General features: G+C 41.7%; 2 protein-coding genes across 4 annotated transcripts in view; one reads left to right on the top strand and one right to left on the bottom strand.

Annotated features, from left to right (window-relative positions):
• Positions 1 to 13,198: 13,198 nt before the first annotated feature.
• Positions 13,199 to 26,438, bottom strand: SMIM19 (small integral membrane protein 19). Its single transcript, XM_082680298.1, has 4 exons — positions 26,301 to 26,438; positions 22,098 to 22,235; positions 20,443 to 20,567; positions 13,199 to 15,012 (listed from the first exon to the last, which is right to left on the bottom strand). Exons 2-4 carry the CDS (start codon positions 22,229 to 22,231, stop codon positions 14,948 to 14,950), a joined length of 324 nt encoding a protein of 107 aa, XP_082536424.1. The 5' UTR covers positions 22,232 to 22,235; positions 26,301 to 26,438; the 3' UTR covers positions 13,199 to 14,947.
• The window catches only part of SLC20A2 (solute carrier family 20 member 2), a 104,468-nt gene continuing 103,075 nt past the window's right edge, over positions 26,331 to 27,723 (top strand). The window contains exon 1 of one of the 3 annotated variants that reach the window (XM_082680297.1): positions 26,331 to 26,463. The gene's annotated coding sequence lies outside the window, so the exon portion shown is untranslated. The remainder of the gene's footprint in view (positions 26,464 to 27,723) is intronic. The other 2 variants (XM_082680296.1, XM_082680294.1) reach the window with 2 other exon arrangements.

Here is a 27,723-nt window from a genome sequence, read left to right as displayed (position 1 = left end):
AAAGAGTAATTTATGTATAACTAGGTTCTAAATTTTCATAATAGACTTATAAAAAGTAACTGTCTGAAACTGCCCCAAGGCTGCCAAGACCTCACCTTCCAGACAGGATTGGAGGATAATGACTGTTCTTAAAGCTCTATGTACTTTTTTTTGAAGTAATGCTTTTAATTTAGACTACAGAATTCTAAACAATATTCTGTACAATTAAAAAAATCATAGGGCTTCCCTGGTGGCGCAGTGGTTGAGAGTCCGCCTGCCGATGCAGGGGACGCGGGTTCGTGCCCCGGTCCGGGAGGATCCCACATGCCGCGGAGCGGCTGGGCCCGTGAGCCACGGCCGCTGAGCCTGCGTGTCCGGAGCCTGTGCTCCGCAACGGGAGAGGCCACAAGAGTGAGAGGCCCGCGTTCCACAAAAAAAACAAAACAAACAAAAAAAAATTTAGAAGAAATCATAAACAAGCTGTTGCATGGGAAAAGAGAAACCTACGAATGTTAAATATGACGCGCTCGATTCCAGATTCACTCCTGATTTTTAGTAAATGTACTCTGCATTCTTATGTAGTACTATTTCGCATTCTGCTTTACTCACTGTGTCATTTTACGTATCCATGCCCCTAACTCATTTTCTAAGCTGCCATTCCCCCACCCCACTCCGTTTTTAACTTCACACTCCATCAGGTTTGTCTGGCCATGTCCCTGGACTGCTTAGAATCTTCTCTTGGTTCTCCATTGTCTTTAAAATCAAAGCCAAACTCACAGAACACCTTCTGAGCTGGCCTCTCTGCTTTGTCCCCCTCCCCCTGCACTGGACGCAGAGTATTAATGCAGACTTGACAAGCACTGCTGAGTTCTCTCCAGGATGGATACCCCGATTAGTACTCCCACGCCAGAGCTGACAGCCCACAGCCCCTGCCCACACCTGGCACTATCCATTTTGCTGATTTTGCTGGTCTAACTGGTATAAAATGTTTAGGGATGAGTGATGCTTAATGCTTATGGTTTCCTCCTCTGGTCATTGCTTGCTTACAAACGTTACCATCTTCACTTGGAGCACCCATCATTTTCTCCCTGAGTTGCCTTAGATCCTTTCAGTTTTAGATATTTCAAAAATCTTCTCAAGGGATTAATCTCCAAAATATATAAACAGCTCATGCAGCTCAATATCAAAAACACAAACAACCCAATCAAAAAATGGGCAGAAGAACTAAATAGATGTTTATCCAAAGAAGACATACAGATGGCCAACAAACACATGAAAAAATGCTCAACATCACTATTTATTAGAGAGATGCAAATCAAAACCACAATGAGGTATCACCTCACACCGGTCAGAATGGCCATCATCAAAAAGTCTACAAATAAATGCTGGAGAGGATGTGGAGAAAAGGGAACCCACACTGTTGGTGGGAATGTAAATCAATACAGCCACTATGGAGAACAGTATGGAGGTTCCTTAGAAGACTAAAAATAGAACTACCATGTGACCCAAAAATCCCACTCCTGGGCATATACCCAGAGAAAACCATAATTCAAAAAGATACAAGCACCCCAATGTTCATTGCAGCACTATTTACAATAACCAGGACATGGAAGCAACCTAAATGTCCATTGACAGATGAATGGATAAAGAAGATGTGGTACATATATACAATGGAATATTACTCAGCCATATAAAAGAACGAAGTTGTGCCATTTGCAGACACATAGATGACCTAGAGACTGTTATACAGAGTGAAGTGTAAGTCAGAAAGAGAAAAACAAATATATTAATGCACATATGTGGAATCTAGGAAAATGGTATAGATGAACTTATTTGCAAAGTAGAAATAGAGAACAAACGTATGGATACCAAGTGGGGGAAGGGGGGGTGGGATGGACTGGGAGATTGGGATTGACATATATACACTACTATGTATAAAATAGATAACTAATGAGAATAGACTGTATAGCACAGGGAACGCTACTCAATGCTCTGTGGTGACTTAAATGGGAAGGAAATCCAAGGAAGAGGGGATATACGTATACGTGTGGCTGATTCACTTTGCTGTACAGCAGAAACTAACATTGTAAAGCAAGTATACTCCAATTTTTTTTAAAAAAATCTCCTCTTGGACCCGAAAAGACTTAATCCATAGTGTCCTTCACTGAAGAGATATTCCCAATTTTGATGAAAGTAAATTAACATATCTTTTGCTGGAGTCTGTTGTGCGTTTTAATACTCATTCTTCAAGATTATTCTACTATAATCTGCTCCATGAAATTAGTCATCACCTCCTCTAGGAGCTTGAAAGACGTTATTTATACTTCCTTTATTTTATCTGCTTTAAGGAATTTCTTGTGATGTTCTGTTTTGCTTTCTGAAGTCTGACCTCCTCAAGGGTAAGGACTGAGTGTTGTTCATCTCTGAATCCCCAGTGCATTCTGACTCATGGTAGTTCCATGTTGGTGGAATGAATAAATGACTCATGGTAGTGGCCGTGTCGTTATCTATGTGGCATTCCAGTAAGTCATTTCCTCTCGCCCCTACAATGCATTAGCAGAGAACCTTCCGCTCCCATGGTCTCTTTTGTCCACAGTTACTTGGAACTGGAACTCAGACAGAGCGAGTAAAAGACAGCATCAGATGCTGGCCCCGAGAGATCTCGAAGAGGGGCAGCCCTTCGGGGCATGTGTGCTGCTCTTCAAGGAGGGGAGGTTGTCTGCAGGGAGAAGAGAGCGAAAGTCCAAGGGGCCAAGGGAGGGAGATCAGGTTTTCCTTATTTTTTGCCAGGTTTTCTGCTTCTGATCCCTCATGCAGCTTTGGTCATAAGGTACCTCTCTATCCCTTTACTTCGAGAAAGCTCCAGTAAGTATCTCAAAGATACCTAGTCACATGTTTTCTACTTAGTAACAGAATAATTGCAACTTTCACATTTTTATTAGAGGTAATAGTAACTTACTCAATATTATGGCTAAGATATCTTTTTTATTTCAATATCTTTATTGGAGTATAATTGCTTTACAATGGTTAGTTTCTGCCGTATAACAAAGTGAATCAGCTATACGTATACATATATCCCCATATCTCCTCCCTCTTGCGTCTCTCTCCCATCGTCCCTATCCACCCGAAGTGAGAGAGTGGTAAGGCATCTTTTTATTCTTTTAATAGCCATACAAAAGTGAACTCACATTCAACTTGTCTTCCACTGATCTCTTTTTAACTGGTTACACTTTTTGGTCTTTAGTTGGGCACACCATGCTTATTGCATCCAAAATTTTTCACATGAAAGTGGAAAACTCAGATAGCAATTTGGTGTGTTGGTGGAAGGACCCAGTAAAAAGGTAGGAATCAATATCACTCATTTATTTGTGTGTTAATTCTATTTTATATGTTTTTAAAACATAATTAAACCTGAATCCGTCTTCTATGAGTTCACGTTTGTAGTAGTTCATACAGTAACTAGGATGAGTGATTTTTTTTTTTTGGCCACGACTTGTGGCTTGTGGGGTCTTAGTTCCCCAACCAGGGGTTGAACCCGCACCCTCAGAAGTGAAAGCGCAGAGTCTTAACCATTGGACCGCCAGGGATTTCCCAGGCTGAGTGAATTAAAAAAAATTTTTTAAATTGAAATATAGTTGATTTACAATGTTTCTTGGTTTTTGTTTTTTTATAAATGTATTTATTTTAGTTTATTCATTTTTGGCTGCATTGGGTCTTCGTTGCTGAGCGGGCTTTCTGTAGTCGCGGCGAGTGGGGGCTACTCTTTGTTGCGGTGCACGGTATCTCATTGTAGTGGCTGTTACTCCTTGTTGCGGAGCACAGGCTTTAGGCACACGGGCTTCAGTAGCTGTGGCTCACGGGCTCTAGAGCACAGGCTCAGTAGCTGTGGCACATGGGCTTAGTTGCTCCGTGGCATGTGGGATCTTCCCGGACCAAGGATTGAACCCGTGTCCCCCTGCACTGGCAGACAGATTCTTAATCACTGCATCACCAGGGAAGCCCCATTTACAATGTTTTGTTAGTTTCAGGTGTACAGCAAAGTGATATATATGTATATGTGTATATTCTCTTCCATTATAGGTTATTACAAGGTATTGAATTTAGTTCCCTGTGCTATACAGTCAGTCCTTGTTGTCTATCTATTTTATATATAGTAGTGTGTATATGTTAATCCCCAACTCCTAATTTAGCTCTCCCCCCGCCCCCTTTGGTGACATAAGATTGTTTTCTATGTCTTTGAGTCTGTTTCTGTTTTGTAAATACATTCATTTGGATCATCTTTTTAGATTCCACAAATAAGTGATATCATATGATACTTGTCTTTCTCTGTCACTTGTCTTTATACTTCTCTTAGTATGATCATCTCTAGGTCCATTGATGTTGCTAAAAATGGCATTTTTTCATTCTTTTTTATGGCTGAGTAATATTCCATTGGGGGAATGAAAATATATATATATATACACATATACATATATATATCTTCTTTATTCCTCTGTTGATGGACACTTAGGTTGCTTACATGTCTTGGCTATTGTACTGAGTGAATTTTTTATTTAAAAAAATGTTATTGTGTAATACAACACAGACACCAAAACCCACACTAAACAAATGTATAGCTTAATTAGTAATGATAAGGCAGATACATCCTTGTTATTACCACTCAGGTCAAGAAATAGAAACTCGCTCCCCCCACCCCATGTGCCCATCACAGTCACAACTTCCTTCAGGTTAAGTTTCAATTATACAAATGACAAAAGGATTAGGTAAGCAATTATGCAAATAATTTTGCAAAGAGAATGTTTACATATATCATATTAATTTTTAGCACTTAATTTAAAAATCTTACTTGCAGTAAAAAAATTTATCATAATATTGGAATAATCACTACTCTATATAGTTTATTGTGTGGTCTCTCTCCCTCTCTAGATAGGTAGGCAGACAGATAGATGGATAGATATGTATATAGCTTTAATATATTATCTTAGACCGAAGGACAGACATATATTTTGTTTTAATATCTTATCCTCACTACACCCCTTCCAGGGGTTTACTTAACAAACAATGAAGCTAAAGATCAAAGATAAAGAAATTTGCTCAAGGAATAAAGGTAGAATTGAAATCAAGCAGATCTAACCCCCTTTCCATGATATCCTGCTATGATAATTCTAAGTGGTTCTTATTTGTTCATTAAACAGGTTTGCCATAATCTATGCATGTTCTGTTACTGTATGTTACTGAAAGTAAGAAACTCCATATTTTAAAAATTATATCATACAAATATTTCACTCCTGAGAATGGTCTTTTTTCTTGATTCATCCTAGCAACGTTTTACTTTATTTTTAGCATAAAATAAATAGGCTGGCTCAAAGCGAGCATACAACAATTCTTACGGAACATATATTGTCGGACTCGATGCTGAGCAGTTAAAACTGGGAATTTCATTTAACCCTGAAAATAGTTCTTTGAGGTGGGAGTTATTATCCCCATGTTATAGGTAAGGACACAGAGCGAAGCCAGTAGAAAAAGAGCTGGAATGGAAATCAGGTCTTTCTCGGGCCACAGCTCTCGCTGCTAGCCCCTCGGATGCACATCCTCCACACACACCTACTGACTTTGTGTTCACTGGGTCACTGATGGTACCTGCACTGTAGGAGTCTTCTTCTTTTTTTAACTTGCATATTCTTGAGTAACTGAACTGAAACTGTAGCAGAAAGAGATACTAGAAAGAAGCAAATGAACCAACCCCATATCCTATATGTGCCCCTAAGCCTATGTCTCTTGGTTGTTTTCCTGATTTACAGCATGTCAGGACAAGTGCTTTGGAGGAAAAGCAAGACTTCATCCAGTCGTCAGTAGAAAGCCTTGGTGGCTGCAGTTTCTGTGACTTACAAAAAGGATACACAGGAGAAGAGGTAGGGAAAGCTTTGTGTCATACTTATTAATTACTGTGGATATTTTAAAAAATATCAAAGAGTGTTATGACAGAGTGGCAATGAAAGAATAACTTTTTCAATATGAACTAGAGTTATTTTGAATTTAGTTCGTGCAGCAGCTTATGTAAACCTGCCTGTCACTGTGAAAGCCCTTGTCTTCTTTTGTTTTCAAAGTCATAACTTAAATGACCAACAAATATGTTAAGTGGCTTTTGTGAACTGGCTACAAGCTTTGCATGCCCGGACTTGTCTGGTACAAAGTGTACAAAACAGACATGTGATTTATAAACTATGGGGTAATCAAATGAATACAAAGAAAAGGAAAGAATCCTCTATATTTGAGTATTTGGGAATGATACTCTAAAAATACTGTAAGGAAAACTTACTGCAATTTGCTTGACTTTTCTTTGCTCTCCAACCGAGTTGAATAAGGTTGATAAATTAGGTGTGCTAATTTATTCCCCAGCAGTAACATCTGCATTATTTTCTACTGGAAACAATGCTTGAACCTCCAAACCATTCTGTTTCTATGAGAATCATAAGAAGCACAGAGTGACAAGGATCTCAAGAGACAACATAATTCTGGGGGGTTTTTTTGGTTTTTTTTTTGCGGTACGCGGGCCTCTCACTGTTCTGGCCTCTCCCGTTGCGGAGCACAGGCCCCCGACACGCAGGCTCAGCGGCCACGGCTCACGGGCCTAGATGCTCCGCGGCATGTGGGATCTTCCTGGACTGGGGCACGAACCCATGTCCCCTGCATCAGCAGGCGGACTCTCAACCACTGCACCACCAGGGAAGCCCTGGTTTTTAACATTGGGCCTCTCCCCTGATTTCTCTGTGCCCATATTTCCATCTGGAAAAAATGAAGATATTTTCATTACTTGAAGGATGAAACAGAGATCAAAGGGTTTTAGATGTCGTGAGATACCTAGCTGTGTGTTCACACGTGGCAGTTTGGTTTGATGCTTGATTCCTGGACTTTATACATTTTCATGAGCTGGCTGCTTTTCCTGGGACTGCAGAGAAAGCTGATGAATACACGCTGTAGTGGCCACAGGAGGCTTTAGGGACTCCATCCTTGTCTGATTCTGCTCTTTCGAGTTCTTAAATATAGACATTGATTACACAGTAAAAAAATATTTAACATCGCCAAGGATCATTCCATTGCCTTCCCAGGGGATCAGGTAGTATATCATTTAGGATGTGAACATCCCTGGGCTAAAGGCAGTCTTATGTCCATTTAACAGGTGAACAAATTGAGGCCTGGTGAAGTTAGTGAGCTACGCTCAAATTCAAATACATACCACACAGACAGAAATAGGCTGGAACTCAGGTTTCAAATCCTGTGTTCTATTAACTAAACCATTACCTAGTTCATTTTGTATCTCTGTTGGTGCTTTCAAAATTGTCCTGAAACATACAGAAATGAAGAATTGTCTTTGATTGTATTAAATGTGGCTTGATACAAACTAAATCAAAATCAAATTATATTTTAAATTCTTAGGAGAAAGGGCTTCCCTGGTGGCGCAGTGGTTAAGAGTCCGCCTGCCGATGCAGGGGACACGGGTTCGTGCCCCGATCCGGGAAGATCCCACATGCCACAGAGTGGCTAGGACCGTGAGCCATGGCCACTGAGCCTGCGCGTCCGGAGCCTGTGCTCTGCAACGGGAGAGGCCACAACAGTGAGAGGCCCGCGTACCGCAAAAAAAAAAAAAAAAAATTCTTAGGAGAAAGATGAACTAGATCCTTCTGATTGGCCAAAAATCACAAGTTATAATAGAGTTCAAAAGGAAATGGGTTGTTTGGACCATGAAGTGGCTTCCCTCTACTCAGAACTGTTTCAAGCTAAATGTACCCTCAAATAGCTTGAAAAAGCAAACGTCAAGCGTCAGTCAAAGCTGTCAGCTAGCAGAACAGTAAGTGTATGGTTAATACATTCAGCTCGAAGTTCTCCACAACAGTAATTAAGGACTAGTGTTTTTAAAAATCGTGTAACTCTTTTGAAGCATACTTGATTTGCCGGCGTCTTTTTTCCTTTTAATAAACAAACAAAGCATATATTCCACATATAAGTGACATCATATATTTGTCTTAGCCTGACTTACTTCACTTAGTATGATAATCTCTAGATCCATTAGATTTTACTTAAGAATTATAAATTGTGGGAGATGGTGACTTAAGTAAATTCAAAATGTGATGCTCTGGTAATCTACTAAACCTGAATGTAACAACAGAGAAATTAATTTGTAAAAACCTGCACCTGACTACTCTTTCAAAAGATGGAATTGGTCCACTAAAGATGGTCTGAAAGCAACTGGCGCATCTGTAGATTACCTGCAATCCCTTCACAGCCCCAGGCCAGCTTTGTTCCCTTTGGAATTCAAAGAGCATTGCATTTGCTGGCCTTTACCATTGGGGTGAAAGAGTTTAAGAAATCACAAACCGATTAAAATACTGGTGTAGCAAAACGAATTTGGAAAGGCAAATGTGTAACCACACACAAAACAGAGGTTGATGTTTTGGGATTGTTTGCTTTTTTTGACTTTCCATGCGACCATTTTCATTGGTATGATGAAATGAGATTTAACTACCAATGTTTTTTGAAGAATAATTATATATATATTTAAAATTGTAACACCTTAAAAATATATAGTATACTTACTGTGCTCTGGGATATTTTAAGGAAAATAAATCCTTTTTTTTTTTTTTTGCTTTTGGGAGGGTATTAACATGATACAGCTCACATGGTGGAGAAGTGAGGTCTCCTGCCATCAGCATGTGAGGGAGCCACCTTGGAAGCAGCCCTTCCAGCCTTCGGCTGAAGGTGACCCCACCTGAAGGCTGACATACTCACTGCTACCTCGAGAGACCCTGAGCCACCCAGAGACCCTGTTCTCAAATTCTTCAACCGTGAGAAAATAAATGTTATTGTAAGGCACTAAAAAAATAAAATAAAATAAACTACTATATGTTGTTGGAGTTTAATCACTGTCACAAAGTATACAGGACTTCTAGCAAGGGCTGCAAGGATGGTAGAAACACTATTACTCTCTTGCACTGGGAAAAACTAGAAAACTATTAAGACAGCTTTATTCCGTAGGCATGGCTGCCTTCTTGGATGATTTAATTAAGTGATTATTTGTTAAACACCTAGAATTTTTTAAGTATCCACTGTAGTGGATAAAGAAAAAACTTGACAGCAAGCTATATGTTTGTCAGAAACTGCCTTTTCATATACCTGCCTTCGTACCTCTCTCTGTTTGCCCCTGGAGACATTTCTTCCCATTTAATCTTTACATTTCTCAGTATTGCAGAAGTTCAGGACTGGAAGAGTCAATCCCGTTGTTCTCTTTTCCTCATTTGTAAAATGGTAACCAAAAGCTCACATCTCTTCCTACCTCACTGGGATGAGACAGAGCTGACTGTTTTAACAGATACAAAACTGTAGAATCACTCTCTTTATTTAGGGATTCCAATGCATTTAATCATTTTGGTGGGGAAGAGGTGACATTCTCATTGCTAGAGTTTGAACTAAGATGATGGAGAAGGGCAGAATTGGATGTGGTAGCCAAATGAATAGGTGGAGTTTAGTTAATTGCTTACATAATAGCTTACGTAAAGGCTCTCTTATGCCTAAAAATTAAACTTCTCTGTAATGTCTGAAAACTTCATTCCTTTCCAGCTGAAGGCTCTCTCTGTTAAAATGCAGAACAAACACCCTGTTTTAACAGTCATTTATACTTTCGTGGAAGTGTGTTTTAGATTCTTTCTTGGAATAGATTTTGATAGACAGAAGGATATTGGAAACTGTGTGAACAAGTAAAGAAGAAAGAAGTATAATGTTGTCCAAGACACCTTCAGACACACTGCCTGTTTTTCAGTTTTGCCAATGATTGGTGTGATACAAAAAATAGATTCTGGTTGACTAAGAAATTGACTGACAAATACTTTTTCTATAACTTAAAAAAGGAATTTCAAGCTTATAGAAGGTTAAAATAGTACAAAAAGTCCTATATACTCTTTATTCCCACTTGATAAGAGCCCCTACTTGCTCATCATTGTCTTTCCCCAACTGGTCATTCATTATGCCTAGACTTTGCTTAGATTTGAGTTTCCAGCTGCTATCACTTCTCTTTTTTTTTTCCCCCAAAGAACTTCCTTTAGTATTTCTTTTACAGAAGACCTGCTGATGATAGAGCCTTTCAATTATCATTTACCTGAAAGTATTTCATTTATCTAAACATATTTGTAACAGCTACTTTGAAGTCCTTGTCTGATAATTCAACATCTGGGTCATCTTGGAGTCGGTTTACATTGACTGTTCTTTCTCTTGATGGACCACGTTGTCCCATTTCTTCTCTTGACTGTGGATCACATTTTCCTGCTCTTCTCATTCCTGTAATTTTTGATTGTATGTTGGGCATTGTGGATGATACAGTGTTAGAGACTCTAGATTCTTTTATCTTCCTCTGAAAAGTGTTGAGTTTTGTTCTAGCAGGTAATTAATTTGGCAGGATTCAAATTGTATCTCCAATACAACAGGCAACAGCTGAATACCCTGCTTAGTTCTTTCAGCCTTTCAGCTGTTTGTTTTCTGCCAGTCTCCTTAGGGTCTCTCACGTAGATTCGTAATTCAGGGATCAGCCAAGGACTTGGCAGAATTTACATATATATTTTGGGGTGCCCCCTTCTGGGGTTCACTTCTTTCTGTGATGTCCCCCTTCACTTTTCAGTCTAGAAGCTCTGAATACTGCCCTGTTCCTCAAACCAATTTCACTGTAGCTTTCTCCTTGAGTTCTAGCTATTCTCAACTGGTGGACTAAGAAATACCTTCAGGCAAGAAACCCATATAAACACAAATCTCAGCCAGTGCCGTTCCTTCTTTCAAGCGTCATCTTCTTCCTGGTTTGTCTGCTTATGGTTTCCTTCAGAGAGTTGTTTTTATGTTTTGTCCTGAACTCATTATCTGTAAGAGAGTTAGTCTGACACAATTATTCCTCCATTACCAGAGACAGAACCTACAAACACTTTTTTAAAATATAAAAAATAAACATCAATTCTGTAAATTGTTGCCAATAAATTAATTATTTCAGCAACTACCTACCAAGTATTACTTTGGGCTAGTTACTGTTCTAGTACTGGGCGCTAGAAAGCATTTCAGATATAAGATTTATATTAGCTTGTAGTCAACTTAAATGGGCCTTTTTTTAAAACCTCAAGATAAAGTGTTATTCAGAGACACTTGCAATCCCTTCCCCCAAAATGAATATAAAAAACATACATTAACTTGTTATGTCATAAATACTTTACATTTATGTGGTGCATTTTTTTTTCAGATTTCTGAGGCCAAAGGCATTTGCAGTTGAGTTTAATAACATCAATATTGGTTGCAGTTAAAAAGCCCCAACTTTCTTCAGCTAGCTTGCAATTTGTCAAAATATTTTTTTCATACAAATCCCTGGGATGGAGCCACTCTCTTGCAACAGTGACACCTCTGTCATTTCTTGATTTGGAAAAGAAGAAACTTTGGAACTAGAAACATCAAAAATAAAAGACGTGAAAAGCACAGTGGTCCTTCAGTATCAAATTTGGTGCTGAACGGCTACCAATAACCCCAGACAGTGATTGGCTTCCCCTTTGACTTATCACCTTGCTACCTCGGGTGTGGAATGCTGCATAAATGGCTTTAGCTTTTCACTATATCTAAATAAAATAAAGGTCAGCATAGACTCCAGTGCTAAAGGTCACTCATTTATTTTGGGGCGAGAGATCCAGGATAGAAGAAAGACGACCTGCTGCTGGAAGTTTCCATGTTCTTCCACCTCCTTAGTTCTTGGCTTATTCATCATCCCCACTCTTAAATCCTCAGTCAAGACCTGTCTCGCCCAAAGAGAGTGACAGGAGGCTGAAGAGGGACAAAAAGACGGGTGGGAAATGTTTCTTGCTTTGTAGTTTTGTGTGAGTCTGGCTCTGGATTTATTAGGGTGTCAAGTGGGAAACAGTTTAAGACTAAGCTCCAGTTCCTCTTCTGTGAGCCTCACTATTTTGCATACAGGTTGGATATAAGCCAGGTGTCCTTTTTAATTCCAGTTCTCCAGCACCTATTCCTATTCTGTCATTAGAATCAAATAGCCTATAGAGGATGACATATGGCTAGCCCAGTTTGTCCTCCGTAACTGTGTGTTGAACGAATCAGCTGGCTCCCTGTAATATGCTTTGGTCCCTTCTCTCTTTTATTAAAAAATAAAATTTATTTATTTATTTATTTATTGGCTGTGTTGGGTCTTTGTTGCTGTGTGCAGGCTTTCTCGAGTTGTGGCGAGCGGGGGCTACTCTTGGTGGTGATACGCGGGCTTCTCATTGCGGTGGCTTCTCTTGTTGCAGAGCACAGGCTCTAGGCGCGTGGGCTTCAGTAGTTGTGGCACGCGGGCTCAGGAGTTGTGGCTCATGGGCTTAGCTGCTCCGCAGCATGTGGGATCTTTCCGGACCAGGGCTCGAACCCGTGTCCCCTGCATTGGCAGGCGGATTCTTAATCACTGTGCCATCAGGGAATCCCCCTACTCCCTTTAATTATATTTTCTAAGATACATTTATTCTTTATAAAAATTTTTATTTTATATTGGAGTATAGTTGATTTACTATGTTGTATTAGTTTCAGGTGTACAGCAAAGCGGTTCAGTTTTACATATACATATATCCATTCTTTTTCAGATTCTTTTCCCACATAAGTTATTACAGAATATTGAGTAGAGTTCCCTGTGCGATACAGTAGGTCCTTGTTGGTTATCTATTTCATATATAGTAGTGTGTATATGTTAAACCCAAACTCCTAACTTATCCTTCCCCCACCCCTTTCCCCTTTGGTAACCGTGTTTGTTTTGTAAATAAGTTCACTTGTATCATTTTTTTAGATTCCACATATAAGTGATATATGAAATTTGTTGATTATTTTATATATAGTACTAAGATACATTTATTCTTAATATCTGAAATTATTTTTATTACCATTTTCTCTCTTATTTTTACTCAATACTTAAATATATTTCCGACAGTACAGCAATTTCACCCTAAACTCTGCATCTCGTTTTCCGCTGAATCCTATCAGGAGCTCCACCTGAAACGGTGTGGGGTCATTAGCAAGCATCTGTGCCCCTTGGAGCAGTGGGCTGGGCCCAGCTGTGCACCCAGGGAGGCTGCCCCTCCATGCTTACCGCAGAGCATCTTATGCAGTTAAAGAGAGAAATGAGGAAACAGAGAACACAAGTGTTACTGACCTGTTTATTAGTCATGCCTTTTTTCTTCCAAAGAAAATAGTTCCATCAAACCCTTGGTGGATTCAGGGGCAGAAGCAGGACAATAACTGGTGTCCCTTTGAAGTGTGGCTGCAGGGCATCCCCTGCGTTCCCAGCTCAGCTGTGGAAGCAGAGAAGAAACTTCAAAGGCGGACTTGCTGTTGATCCTGCTGGTGGAGGCGTGACTCCCATCAGCGGGCTTCGGAGAAGAAATGAGGAATCTTCCTCTCTCACTTGCCAGAGTTCCACTCTCACCAAATGATCTGTGAGGTTTTAGTCGTGACTGTCTCTGTCCAGTGGATGCAAATAAAAAACCATCACAGTCCATTTCGCTGTGATTGATGTTTATTTAGGTGCACTGTACAAATCAGCTGAGATAGCCAGTTTTCGTAATTTGTCTAGATTTGTGCCACACATCAGGGACAGCAGGTAAACCGCCCCCGTTCCTGATTACATGAGAGCAAAGCAAAGTTTAAGAAGATTGTCCCCTTGCTGCTCTGCTATCCCCAGGCCATAATTGTAACTGTTTACAATCCTTCAGTCCGAGTATTCATTCTACATACAGGCGGTACGTTCAAACTCATCTGTGAGTTAAGAAATAATTATTCCATTTGGTCAACAATTCACCTTGTATAATATATATATATATTTGAAAAGATTTAAATTTTAAAAGTAAATGCAATTTCCCTGAAATGATTTTATTTGGTCTAAACCTTTTCATTTATATTCTTTACTTCATAATTATAAAGGAAAAGGCAATAATGCTTGAAATATTAACTCTAACTCTTAAAATTATAGTTTTGATTCAAAAACTAATTTATGGACAGTTACATGGACAGTTGAACTTCCCTGCCACTATCCCCAACCGGCTTTTATTTAAATAAATATGAAAAACTGGGTGAAAACATTTCAATGTACAGTACAAAATGGTACAAGATATGAGAGTCTGCAGGGAAGCTTATTATGCTAAAAAAGCCTAAGAAACCATACAGTTACATTAAAGACTGATGGTCACATGACCCCAAAGCAAGCCACTGACACCAGAGGTGCCCATGTATTCCGCAGTATAGCCCCAGCACGGCCGAAAGAAGACTCTTCTGGTGGAAGAAACTCCTGGGAATACAATTAAGGGGAACAAACTCCAGTCACAGAAAACTTCTACAGTTAGCAGGGGGGTGCGCATCACAATTTCACAACGCAGAAAAGACAGTTTACTGTGCAAATTCTGAAGTAGCAAAAACGGTTAATTCGGTTAGAGGTAACAACAGCCGTAAGAACATACGTTAGTCTGTTATCCTTATTATATTTATCCCAGAACACAGTCGAAGAGGAAGTTATTCCAATGATTAGATTTTTATTTTTTAAGTTGGCAAAGAAGTTCCAAAGTGGCATCAGCTCCAGACTCTTGCTTCCAAAGATGTGTTTTTATTTCCTGACTGTCTCCTGAAGGGATCAAAGTCTTCACAAGGTACAGTCACCATCTCTGGTGATAGTCTATCTTCCTAGGTACGTGCAGACTCTCTGTGTTCAGGCCTTTTGAGGAATTTCTGATTTGTGGAACAAATGATTTGGAGATGAGGTTTAAAAAAGTGAAACAAAACACACCAAAAAATTGGGGAAAAGTCACAAATAAAATGATTTTATGGAGACAGAAGTTTAAAAAAATTGCTGCTCATGACTTGGCAGCGCGAGGAGACTGCACTCTTGAACAACGATCATTCCTGCTGCTCATTTTCTGAGATTTCATTCCAATGAGAGCTGCACGCTGTCAGCCTGGCTCTGTGGCTGCTGATAATCATACTTTCTGGCTATTGAAAAACAAACAAAACAATAAGCAAGAAAAAAGGAGATATGATTAATAAAATTGCAAAATAATTATGAGCTCACATCATTAAATCACAGTCAAGTCATGATTCTCAGTAAAGAATTAGCTTAGAATTAAACAATTTTTTATTCATTAGAGGCAATTTATTATACTTCATGATCCTCTAATTTCTCAGCAGTGCTGATATCCATTTTCAGATGTTTATTATTATTGTCTTGTACATCAGGATTATTCAGAGCATTGAAATATAGGGTAAACACTAATTAAGCTACTAAACTTAAATTAACATTTTGTAATGTCCTTTCTTATTTCCCATCTCCACCTCAAGATAAGTTAATAATAATGCTTTTGTCCACATCATAAGGAATTTGACTATATTTTAAATGAGAAGCCTAAGAGATTTACTGAACATTGTCATTAATATAAACTAGAAGAAAAAACAGACTTGCAATTCTGTGTTCTTTTTGTGCTTCTGAGAAATATTTATTGAAGGTCTTAAACTGAAACTAGAGAGAGTGCAGGGCTAAAGTCTTTGCAAATGTCGTTCACTGCTTGGCTTTCAAACTTTCAGTCTCTTCATTAAGTTTTTTACCAGCCAAGGAAGAAATACTGTTTGTTTATATACTCAGGGTGGATCCAGATTATTGTGGCTGAAAGCTTTACAATTTTGGGAGTCCTCTTTAAGGAAAAGAATTTTGTTTGCTATTTCCTCTTGAACTTCCAGACTAAGTCAGGACTAGACATGCCATCATCAGCACTAAGAATGATGCAATGTGATGGGACTCTTTATTTTTTAAATAAATTTATTTATTTATTTATTTACTTATGGCTGCATTGGGTCTTCGTTGTTGGGTCTTAGTTGCTGGGCATGGGCTTTCTCTAGTTGCGGCGAGTGGGGGCTACTCTTCATTGCAATGCGCTGCCTTTTCACTGCGGTAGCTTCTCCTGTTTTTGGCTGTGTTGGGTCTTCGTTGCTGCACAGGCTTCTCATTGCAGTGGCATCTCTTGTTGTGGAGCACAGGCTCTAGGCGCGCGGGCTTCAATAGTTGTGACACGTGGGCTCAGTGGTTGTGGCTCACGGGCTCCAGAGCGCAGGCTCGGTAGCTGTGGCACACGGGCTTAGTTGCTCCGCGGCATGTGGGATCTTCCCGGACCAGGGCTCAAACCCATGTCCCCTGCATTGGCAGGCAGATTCTTAACCACTGCACCACCAGGGAAGCCCCCCCCACCCCCCACCGCAGGCGGATTCTTAACCACTGTGTCACGAGGGAAGTCCCTGTGATGGGCCTCTTTAAATGTGCAAATACTCACTATTTACAAGAACAATGGTTTCCAAAGATGTCCACATCCTAATCCCCATAATCTGTGAATATGTTACCTTCTGGGGCAGAAGGGACTTTAAAGATGTTTTTAAGGTAAGGACCTTGAGAAGGGGGATTACCCTGGATTATCTGGCCCAACCTGATCATAGGGGCCCTGAAAATCAGAGAACCTTTCCTGGCAGAGTTGAGAGAGAGAGGGAACTATAAAAATGGAAGAACGGTCAGAAAGATGCAGTGCTACTGGCTTTGAGGATGGGCGAATGAAGCCACAAAGCAAGCAGCATGGGTGGTTTCTAGAAGCTGGAAAAGGCAAAGAAACAGCTTCTCCTTTAGAGCATCCAGAAAGAAACAGCAGAACTCTGCCAACACCTTGATTTTAGTCAGTGAATCTGCTGTAGGACTTTTAATCTCTAATTGTAAGATCCGTGTTGTGTTAAGCCACTGAATTTGTGATAATACAGCAGCAACAGAAAACTACCATGCCTTACAAACACAGGTGTCCTGATAAATTTCATTTTATGCCATTCTCATCAAAGAAGAAAAAGAGCTGTACACTGGCTTTATAATTGTATATGCTATACTACTGAATATTTTTTGATAGGATCTAACTTCTGATTTTTGTTTGTTTGTTTTTTGTATTTGGCTGTGCCTCCAGCCATGTGGGATCTTAGTTCCCTGACCAGGGATCGAACCTGGGCCACTGCAGTGAAAACACCGAATCCTAACTGCTAGGCCACCAGGGAACACCTACAAACTTCTGTTTTGACTAGGCATCAATGAAAACCTAACTCTTTACTTATAATTTTCTATACAGAGCTTCTGGTTCCCTGTTTTTGTTTTTTAAATACTTAAATTTCCTTAAGGATATATTTTTTTGAAGTGAAATACAAAAACATAAACTTGCCATTTTAACCATTTTTAAGTGTACAGTTCAGGGACATTAACTACATTCACACTGTTGTGCTGCCACCACCACCACGCTTCTTTTGATCACCCCACGCTGACCTTTGTCCTCATTCCACAGTAACTCCCCACTCCCTCCCCCACTCCTAGTGACGATTCTGCTTTCTGTCTCTGTGAATTTGCTACACAGAAGAGAAATCACACAATATTTGTTCTTTTGTGACTGGCTTCTTTCACTTCACAATAAAAATAATTACAAAGCATAATGTCTTCAAGGTGCATCCATGTTGTAGCATGTGTCAGAACTTCCTTCCTCTTGGGACTTCCCTGGTGGCGCAGTGGTTAAAAATCCGCCTGCCAATGCAGGGGACATGGGTTCGAGCTCTGGTCCAGGAAGACCCCACATGCCGCAGAGCAACTAAGCCCGTGTGCCACAACTACTGAGCCTGCGCTCTAGAGCCTGCGAGCCACAACTACTGAGCCCACGTGCTGCAACTACTGAGCCCGTGCTCCACGACAAGAGAAGCCATTGCAATGAGAAGCCTGCGCACCACAACGAAGAGTAGCCCCCACTCACTGAAACTAGAGAAAGCCCGTGTGCAGCAAAGAAAACTCAATGCAACCAAAAAAAAAAAAAAAGAATTTCCTTCCTCTTAAAGGCTGAATAACATCCTATTCATGTATAGACCACATTCTGTGGATCCATCAGTCAAGGACACTTGGGTTGTTTCCATCTTTTGGCTACTGTGAATAATGCTACTCTGTAACATTCAGTTTTACTTCTTATTCTGAACTAGTAAAACATGAATGCAAAAGGGACAAAAGAGGAAACAGGGAAGGTGTACCTTCCTCCCACCTGATTAGTCCTGCAGTTCCTTTCCCCAAAGGAACTGCTGTTACTACTTCTCAGGATAAAATTTATGCTGAAGAAATTTCTAGAGGTTCTACTTGTGTAAATATATATATATATGGTTTTTCTACTTTTCACCTGAAATTCCAGCCCACCCGAGACACATACCAGTAACATCTTGCTGATCACTCTTTCTTGCTTCTTTCTATGCGAGCACGCAAACACACAGACATCTATCTTTCTTTTAAAAATATCCACTCTTTTCCCTCGAGTCCCACAGTGTTCCCATCAAGGTAATGAATGTTAATAATCTGATGTGTATCTTTCCAAGCCTTCCTCCAGACTTGTGTAATTATACAGAACATTTTTAGAAACAACCCAATCAAAAAATGGGCAGATGATCTAAATAGACATTTCTCCAATGAAGACATACAGGCACGTGAAAAGATGCTCAACATTTTTATTAGAGAAATGCAAATCAAAACTACAATGAGGTATCATCTCACACCGGTCAGAATGGCCATCATCAAAAAGTCTATAAATAATAAATGCTGGAGAGGGTGTGAAGAAAAGGGAACCCTCCTACACTGTTGGTGGGAAGGTAAATTGATACAGCCACTATGGAAAACAGTATGCAGGTTCCTTAAAAAATTAAAAATAGAGTTACCATATGATCCAGCAATCACACCCCTGGGCATATATCCAGAGAAAACTAAAATTTGAAAAGATACATGCACCCCAATGTTCATTACAGTGCTGTTTACAATAGCCAAGACATGGAAACAACCTAAATGTCCATATACAGATGACTGGATAAAGAAGAGGAGGTGTGTGTGTGTGTGTGTATATATATATATATATATATATATATATATATATATATATATATATACACACAATGAAATATTACTCAGCCATAAGAAAGAATGAAATAATGCCATTTGCAGCAACATGGATGGACCTAGAGATCGTTGTACTAAGTGAAGTAAGTCAGACAGAGAAAGACAAATACCATGTATCACTTACATGTGGAATCTTAAAAAAAAAAAGATACAAATGAACTTACTTACAAAACAGAAATAGACCCACAGACATAGAGGACAGACTTGTGGCTGCCAACGGGGAAAGGAGTTGGGGAGGAATGAATTGGGAGGTTGGGATTAACATATGTGTACTACTGTATATAAAGTGGATCACCAACGAGGACCTACTGTATAGCACGGGGAACCATACTCAATATTCTGTGGTGACCTATAGGGAAAAGAATCTGAAAAATAACATACATATATATATATATATATATATATATATATATATATCTGAATCACTGTGTTGTATACGTGAAACTAATACAACATTGTAAATCAACTATACTTCAATAAAAACAAAATTCTATACTACATTTTTATTACACGTAGATAGGGATGTTTTGGTCATTTGATTTTAAAGGAGCAGTACCCTAGCATATATATAATTACATCTTGCCTTTTCTCATTTAATGATACACCATGGAAACCACACCTCATTTTTTTAAATGGTGGCATCAAAGGCTGTGGCTTGGATGTACAATTCATCCTGGCTCCTTGCCCTTTAACCTTTGTTTCTTCTCCACCACTTACTCACAGGGTTTAGTACCACAGGACATGTTAATAACCTCTGGCCTGGAAGCCGTTCCTATACTGCTATGGCTGCAGCACATAGCAATTTAATTGTCAAGAAGTGACTGCAAACTCTATAAACACAAAATTTCAAACCTGAACTAAAGTAGGTTCAACTCAACGTCCCCTCAGCCAGATCCCCCAAATGCTCTTGGCCACCTCAACGCCACTGCACATGAGGGAAGTGCAAAGGAGGGAAATTAGAGAAGGATGAGACAGGAGCCTCACCGACTGTTAAGGCATCTAATTTCTGCCAAATTTTCAAAACGTGAAACACGTTGCTAGGGCTCTTCTCAGGGTCTTGGAAGGGCCCCAAATAAGTGAAGTGTCCTGAAACACTAACTTCATGCAAACCGGGTTTGCTGATACTGTGTTGAGCATCTAAAAAAGGCCCTACGTTTTCATTACCAGCTACTTCTTTCTTAAAAAAAAATTTTTTTTAAATTGAAGTATAGTTGATTTACAATGTTGTGTTAGTTTCTGGTGTACAGCAAAGTGATTCAGATATACATACATATATTCTTATTCATATTCTTTTCCATTATGGTTTATTACAGGATATTGAATATAGTTCCCTGTGTCATTATCAGCTATTTCTGATAACCTTTGCCAACGAGACTCAACCCCAAAGAGTCTATTTTAAATATGCTTATGTACGTAATTAAGCACAGAATACTTACAAATGGAGTACATTTCCAGTTGCTGTCTTAACCGAATTTTGCTTATTGTGTCATAAAAGTTGGGCTCTGACAGAGTGTCTGTTGGAGGTGGCACACTGAATATCCTCATAATTCTCCTTTTATTTCTAAAACACAAAACCAATGCAGAAAAGAGATTTGTATTCATAGCTGTAGGACTGTAACATTCAAACGATCGTAGTAACCAGAAGCTGCATTAAAAGGACGTAAGTGGCCCTGAGTCCATCTTCTATTTTGTCCCCGTGAGATGCTTCCTGGGCTCAAGTATTCTTTCTTTCACTAGAAGTATGAAGCTGTACATGTACAGTCACAGGGTTATAAGAAAGAAAAGGCAGTAGCTGAACATGCCCACTTCATACAACAAAGCGTCTCCCCTCAATCCCCACAAAAAAAGCCCTGTTGTATGGAAAAATGCTCAGACAAAAAACGTATGATTATTTTTCCCCTCCCTCTCATGTCACGCAAATAAAACTAAGTTATTGCAGGCAGAGAATAAACAGAATGTGAGCAGACCTTAATTTTGAAAAACAATGAATAAAGGATTTCTTAAATAGAGTAGCATGGCCTTAGTGGGGTCATATAGTTAAAATTAACAACAGCCTGTCTCTGCCTTTAAAACATTGGGGTGGGGAGGAGACGGTGGCTATTTTTAGGGGAAGGCTGCTACCTGCCAGCGGCTCCCCCATGCTCTGTGGAGGCCTCCTCTCCCCTGCCCCCCCCACCCCCCGGCCCCGCTCCCCCGAGAGTCCAGGCGGCCAGCTGGCCAGCAGCTCAGGGGTCTCAGGGTCGGGAAGGGCGAGCCTGCAGGTCCCGTGGCAAGTGTGGGTCTGAACTTTTCCCCGGGCAGAGCATCAATTATTCTTGGTTGACTAATTATCCTGAACTGTCTAATGCCTTTGACCTTGGTAGAGGACGCCACCGAGCACATGGCTATGGGCAGCAGCAGCTCAATCCAACTACTGCTGTTTTTCCTCTTCAAAGCACGCCCCTCACCGTGCATTTGTTTTTAACTGTACTTGAAGGAAAGGAGCCAGGGAGTGTGGAAAAGAACAGCTGAATTACGCTACAGCATCTGGAATCACAGCAAGAAATATTTATTGAGGATTTACACCATGTGGCACATCAGGGACACAAAGGTTAAATAAAGTCCTTGTTCTCAGGGGACTGAGTTTTGGGGGACGGACAGACAAGTAATTGGATCATACCAATATTATGCACAAGAAACAGAAGAGAAGGCTTGAAATTTGCGAAGACAGAATTGCTGAACACATAGGAGTTAGAGTTTGTGCATTTCAGGGACATTGGCCCAAAATATGTGCTCATCCAAGGGTGACAGTGAAGCTGGCTGAATGAGAAAACTGAGCTATATCAGAAATGATAGAATAGGAGTATAGAGCATCTGGTCTGGGTGCCAAGAGCTGCACTTAAATCCCCATCTCTCAGAGCAACTGGGTTTTCCAAGCCAAATCCTGGTGTCCGGTAATGTGAGGGCTGACCCGACTAGACAGTGATTTCATAGCAGGAACAAAAATGCTGATGAAATTATTTTTGTGCATTTAACTTAGATCAAACAAACAAACCTACAAAACTTATAAATGGTTGGGTTCTTATCAACCCTGAGAATCTAAAGCCTTTACCTCTTGGCATACATGAAGAGCCCAAAGCTGACAAGGATCACTACCAGGTACACGTTGGTGGCTTCATTCCAGGCCTCGTGAACGCTGTAATCGATAGAGCCCTCGTCACCCATCACTCTGTAACCGCCAGGCATGGGACTGTAAGGCAGCAAAGAGGGCAGGGTTTCTTTCAGTTAGTGATGGTGTGACGGCTGGACAAGGGCTGGCAAACAGAGGGCCTGCTGGCCAGTTCCAGCCCCCTGCCTGCCTTTGTATGGCCCAGGAGCCAAGAATGGTTTTACATTTCTAAACGGATACATTTTAAGCAGAGCATCTTCCATTTTTGCCTCACAGCCCTCAAAGCCTAAAATGTTTACCATCTGGCCCGTTAAGAAAATGTTGGCCAACCCTGGTCTAGATCACTAAGGCATGGAACACATTTTCGCCTATTTCTGACTTTGAAACATCACAGTTCCTACATAAAGGTTCAAACTTGGGATTTAAAAATCATATTTCTAAAAGGATATGGGTTGAAATGTCACTGCACAGTTTCCAAACTGTAACTATCACCCAGATGAAAGCAACTGAATACTTAAAACAGAGGTCCACACAAATGGCTGGGGTGCTAAGAGAGAAGGACAGCGTTAGACCCGTGACAGCAGTCTGGATGAGATGCGCCAGCCAGGACCGTGCTCTTCCACAGGCCCCTGACACACCTGGAAAACGAAAATGTCTGGAGCTTTATCTAGTTTTGGCCTCCTGGCCCACTGTGGAAGCTATGGGATAAAAAGTTATTTTGCTATTTACACAGCTGTGACTTCTATTCAAGGAAATGCATTCTTTGGACATTCCCACAGAAAATGAATGGTAACAGCAAGTATATCAAGTAGCAAGGGAAAGAGTACTGGTTTCTTATTTGCACTTGGGAAGTTCACTGAATTTTTCCTTAAAGAGAAAGTTCTGCTCTTGTGTTAAATCTAAACTAGGTAAGTCTAAGTAAAATGACCTAATATGTGAAAGAAATTCGGAAGTGTTGTTTTAGATACTCTATCAAAAGGAGAAAAACTGGGCTTCCCTGGTGGCGCAGTGGTTGAGAGTCCGCTTGCCGATGCAGGGGACACGGGTTCGTGCCCCGGTCCGGGAAGATCCCACATGCCACGGAGCGGCTAGGCCCGTGAGCCATGGCCGCTGAGCCTGCGCATCCAGAGCCTGTGCTCCGCAACGGGAGAGGCCACAACAGTGAGAGGCCCGTGTACCGCAAAAAAAAAAGGAGAAAAACTGAACAAATGACAGGTGATAACTGTACTGTAGTTTCTACTAAGATAGCCATTTTCTAATACCAAGAAAAAAGGTATCTGGAATGTCCAAGAAATTGTTTTGCAATTTTTTCTAGACACCCTATAACAGTGAAGGCATTGCAGAAATTCCTCCACTGAAATATCTTGCAATCTGTCCTGTGAGCCTCCAAAAAAAATTTTTTTTTTTTAAGGTAAGTGGGCTCCTTAGTTGCCTCTCCAGGGCTCCTTAGTTGTGGCTCACCGGCCCCTTAGCTGTGGCATGCCAACTCTTAGTTGCAGCATGCATGTGGGATCTAGTTCTCTGACCAGGGATCGAACCCAGGCCCCCTGCACTGGGAGCGCAGAGTCTTATCCACTGTGCCACCAGGGAAGTCCCCAAAATGTTCTTTAGTGTAGATTTGGCTCAGTAACTTAATAAGTGTATATTAAGGGCAGAGTCTGTTTTCTTTCTTACAGTTTGCCTCTGCATAAAATGAATGAAATTTCCTTGGGGTCTGCTCCCAGGCCAGGTGGCATGTTGGCCCCATTCTGGCACCTGAAGTCTCTGTCAGACGTTCGCGGACAGACTGTATTAAAGTGAGTATCGTGAATGGCCATTTAACTTACATTCTAGACATTGAGGGCAAGAGTCATTCCTCTGAAACATCTATTGGTGTCTGATGAGCATGAGGATTGGTCTTTTAAAAATTAGACAGAGAATAATAAAAACAGAACTTAAAACTTTATAGATGCAAGATCTAAATATTAAACATACCCAATTCCTACATATTAAAGATTGGCTATGGATTTTTGTTTTTTTTTTAAGAGAGTGGGAGGCGCAGGGGGATTTGGCATTATTCACAGTTTCAATTCTTATTCCTTAAAATTGAACTCCAGAGTTTCTCTGGATGTAACATTATTCATAGTAAGTAATCAGCCTACTTCAGGAATGGAAACTTTTGGAACATCAGAGACTATAATTGTCTTTACAATTTATGGAATCTAGCATTTTTTTCTAGATTTCCGTTGGTGCCAAAACATAAAATAACGATGACTGTTTTTGGCCATAAGAGATGACTTCAGAGGTCTGGTTTGAGGTGCTGTGGAAAGGCCGGCACGGCCATGCAGTGAGGGTGGCAGGTTTCAGGATTGGGAGTTACGAACAAATTGGAGAAGAAAAGGGGAGCAGACTTAACAATGGCTACTGAGACATTTTGCAGGTGCCCTTTATCTGACACACTTTTAAAGTATTTCCTACGTGTTTTCTACCGCCTGACTGGATCTGAGCCAGATGAATTTCTTGCTTTAGTGTTCCACAAAATTCTGTTCATGTGCCACTCAATAAATGGTGTATTCCTACAGAGCTGTCTTCCTCCTCCTACAAATATGCCAGTTTTTCATTATATTTTAGAGAAGGATTCTGAAATTCTGCTGACCAAGAATGGTGAAATTTTACTGTGAATTACACAACTTGATTGGTACGCAGTGACACTACTGTTCTGGGGACACGCACTTGAGTTACTTTTAGTAGTATGGTTGTGAAAGACTTGCACCGGGGGTAGGCCTTTCGTGCCTGGTCCTCCATCATGACCAATGGCATGCCTTTGTAAGACTGCCAGGAATAAGGAGTGGTCCTGTACAAAGTCACAGTACAGACCACAGCTCCCATGTGGCCTGAACTATGACTGGTCCCCACCCAGCTCGCCACAGTCTAACCAAGTGTACACACACACACCTGCTGAGCGGCTACTGCACACCTCACAGCCTCCCTCTAAGTCTGAAGCACAATGCCCAGGGGCGTTACAGTGGTTTGTTCCTGGCAAGTTAATGGATGTTTCAGCAAGACCACCATGTGCTTGGATTGTCATTCAGGGCTTTTCTGAGAAAACTGCACCTTTTCCACATATTTTTCCTGTAAACTAATGCTTGAGCTATTTCAGTAAGGAGTTGCTAGGATGAGCTGAACATAACTATCCAGAGATAAAGTTGGCAAAATGTGACAACTGGCGCTTGATTTCAGTTTGACAAACTTTTAAGTAGAGAACTAGTACTCTTCTTGGAATCAAGCGGCTGTATCATTTTTAAATTATTTTCTGTATTTGGGGTTCCTGATGCCGTGTCTAGGTGGTTCAGTTTTGAGGATCACTTGTCATCGTGTCCTGAATGGTATCCATTTCGTCTCTCGCTTAGAGCTTTGCTATTTTGAAACAAGTTCAGATTGGAGTCACTCACACAGTTCTAAGAGCTCCATACAACACAACCCATCGCATCAATGTTGTTTTCCCTCAGTCCTCTGAAACGCTAAAGGCTTGGGTTGCTGAAGCGGGAGGGTACAAGGTCACAGGCCTTCAACCAGCAAGACGAAGGCAATTAACATCTGAGGGGCCTGTGCTGGGCAGTCCACATATGCATTTAATTGTTACCATCACCCTGCTGGGAGGCACGAAAGCTCCACCTGGCAGACGACGCGGGGTGGGGGGCTGGGTACACAACTCGCCCAAAACCACCCAGGCTAGCGAGTCGCACGCTGGACTCCCAAACGTGGGCGCTTCCGGCCCTGCCCAGACTCGTGAGGCTTGCCAGTCCCGGAGAGAGGAGCAGTCTAGCGGGCAGACAATGTAAACCCCCACCCCGGCAGGCGGCAGGGGCCGGAGCCGCCAGGGCTCGGCCGCCGCGGGCTGCGCGCGGTGCGATCCTGAAGCGCGCCCGCTCCACACCTCCATCCCCCCATCCTCCCAGCCCGGGTGCCCTGCGCTGCGCAGGCGGCGGCCTCCGCCTTTCGATCCGCGATTCTGGAGCTGCGGGCCTCACTGTTCCCTCCAGCCTGGGGCGCGGCGGCAGAGGAGCTGGGACGGCCGGGCGCGGGGCTAGGGGCGCCCTCGGGCTCCCTTCCCTCCCTCTCACCCTCCCCCCGCATGGAGGGGCGGGGCGGGGCGGGGCGACTCACGCCGCTAGCTCTGCAGGCGGCACGCGGGCCGGCGGCTCTGCTCCCCGCTCTTTCCCCGGCAGTCGCGGCCGGACGCGCGGAGCCGGTTACCGCACGGACCGGACGACCTCTGCTTCGTCATTTCCTGCCGGCCCGGCGGCTTCCGGATGGAACGAGGAGCCAGGTCTTTCCCCCCCCGCCCCCCCCCGCCCCCCTCTCAGTGTGCGAACCGGAGGGACGCCGCGACGGCCCCGGTGCCGCCCCCCGGGCGCGTGAGTGCAGCCCGGCTCCCTTCCCCGGCCTAGCGGCGCGGCGCTGGCCCCGCCCCCGGCCCCTCCCCGCGACCCTGGGCGGCGACCCCGGCGGTGGGTCCGGCCGCCGTCGCCTGGAGTCCACGTGGGTCTGGCCGCGCTGCGTCCGAGCGCGCGGGGAGAGGGGACGGGTCCTCCCGAGAGCGCGAGCAGCCTCCAGCCCCACCTCGGCGCGCCCGGGCGGCGTCTCGGCGTGGGAGGTGGGAGTGTGCATTGGCCCCGGGTCGAGATTAAGCTGGGAACGCGAAGATTTTCCTTTTTCGTAATGAGGGCATAGGGTTATTTTTAATATTTGCTTAGGAAAGCACGTGCTGTCACTGGCTTTGCATTTTCCCTGTCATAATAAATGATGCGTGGCCGAGGCTATTGAAGTGTTCTAAAAACTGGATGTGCCCAGGATGCTGTAGTCTTGTCAGTTTAAGTGACTTTTGGATATTTAAAATTTTTGTAAGGACTTGCAAGATTCTAGCATGAGACAAGTAATGAATTTATGTAGGATTTCAGCATGAGTATTGAAGTAATCAGATTTCAGTGGTTGGCACAGCCTTGCAAATAAATGGCCACTTGTCCACGTGCTTGAGGTCTTAACTATTCATTTTGAGCGAGTTCTCTAGGATCAGCTGACTGCTGATTATAATTCATACTAGGCCACGTAGAGGCTGTATCCTTAATTGATAAGCAGAGATTAGAGGTAACGTTTAACATCCTACCCCTTAGCCAGCTTTCTCTGCTGCTTTGTGGATCATTCTGTTAAAATTAAACTCACCTCTGTCTGGATGAAGAGCATTGCTTGGTACATAACATAAAAGCTTTATTTCTAGTAGTAACACATATTCGTTTATATATATTATATATACATAATCACGTGCATAAATTTGTAACTGTTTAGTATGATTACAGAGTTGGAAAATTAGGAACGATAATAATGTGCAATGTTGAGTACTGATTGCTTGCCAGGCCTTTGCCAAATGGTCTACATGCTTTATCTCATTTAATCTTCCGGATAACTTTTTGCATAAACATAGGTTGCTTAGAAATACTTGAGTACACGAGTTTGATTTGAACGTGTCCAAATGCGGAATATGTACATTAATTGCTTCTGTTTCTGTTTTTTGTAAAATAAGGGTGTGGGC

This window comes from Grampus griseus, assembly GCF_964374135.1.
Source record: "Grampus griseus genome assembly, chromosome: 21".
Taxonomy (NCBI): Eukaryota; Metazoa; Chordata; class Mammalia; order Artiodactyla; family Delphinidae; genus Grampus; species Grampus griseus.
This window is presented reverse-complemented; position numbering and strand designations above follow the sequence as displayed.

Bases quoted from the DNA above. Each gene is read 5' to 3' on its own strand.
- SMIM19 (XM_082680298.1), bottom strand. From the start codon at position 22,231: ATGCCTGGCGGTTACAGAGTGATGGGTGACGAGGGCTCTATCGATTAC. The intron at 20,568-22,097 runs GTAAAGGCTTTA...TTTGTGTTTTAG, and splicing joins CTCTTCATGTATGCCAAGAG to AAATAAAAGGAGAATTATGA. The intron at 15,013-20,442 runs GTAAGTATTCTG...GTTTTTCAATAG, and splicing joins ACTGGAAATGTACTCCATTT to CCAGAAAGTATGATTATCAG.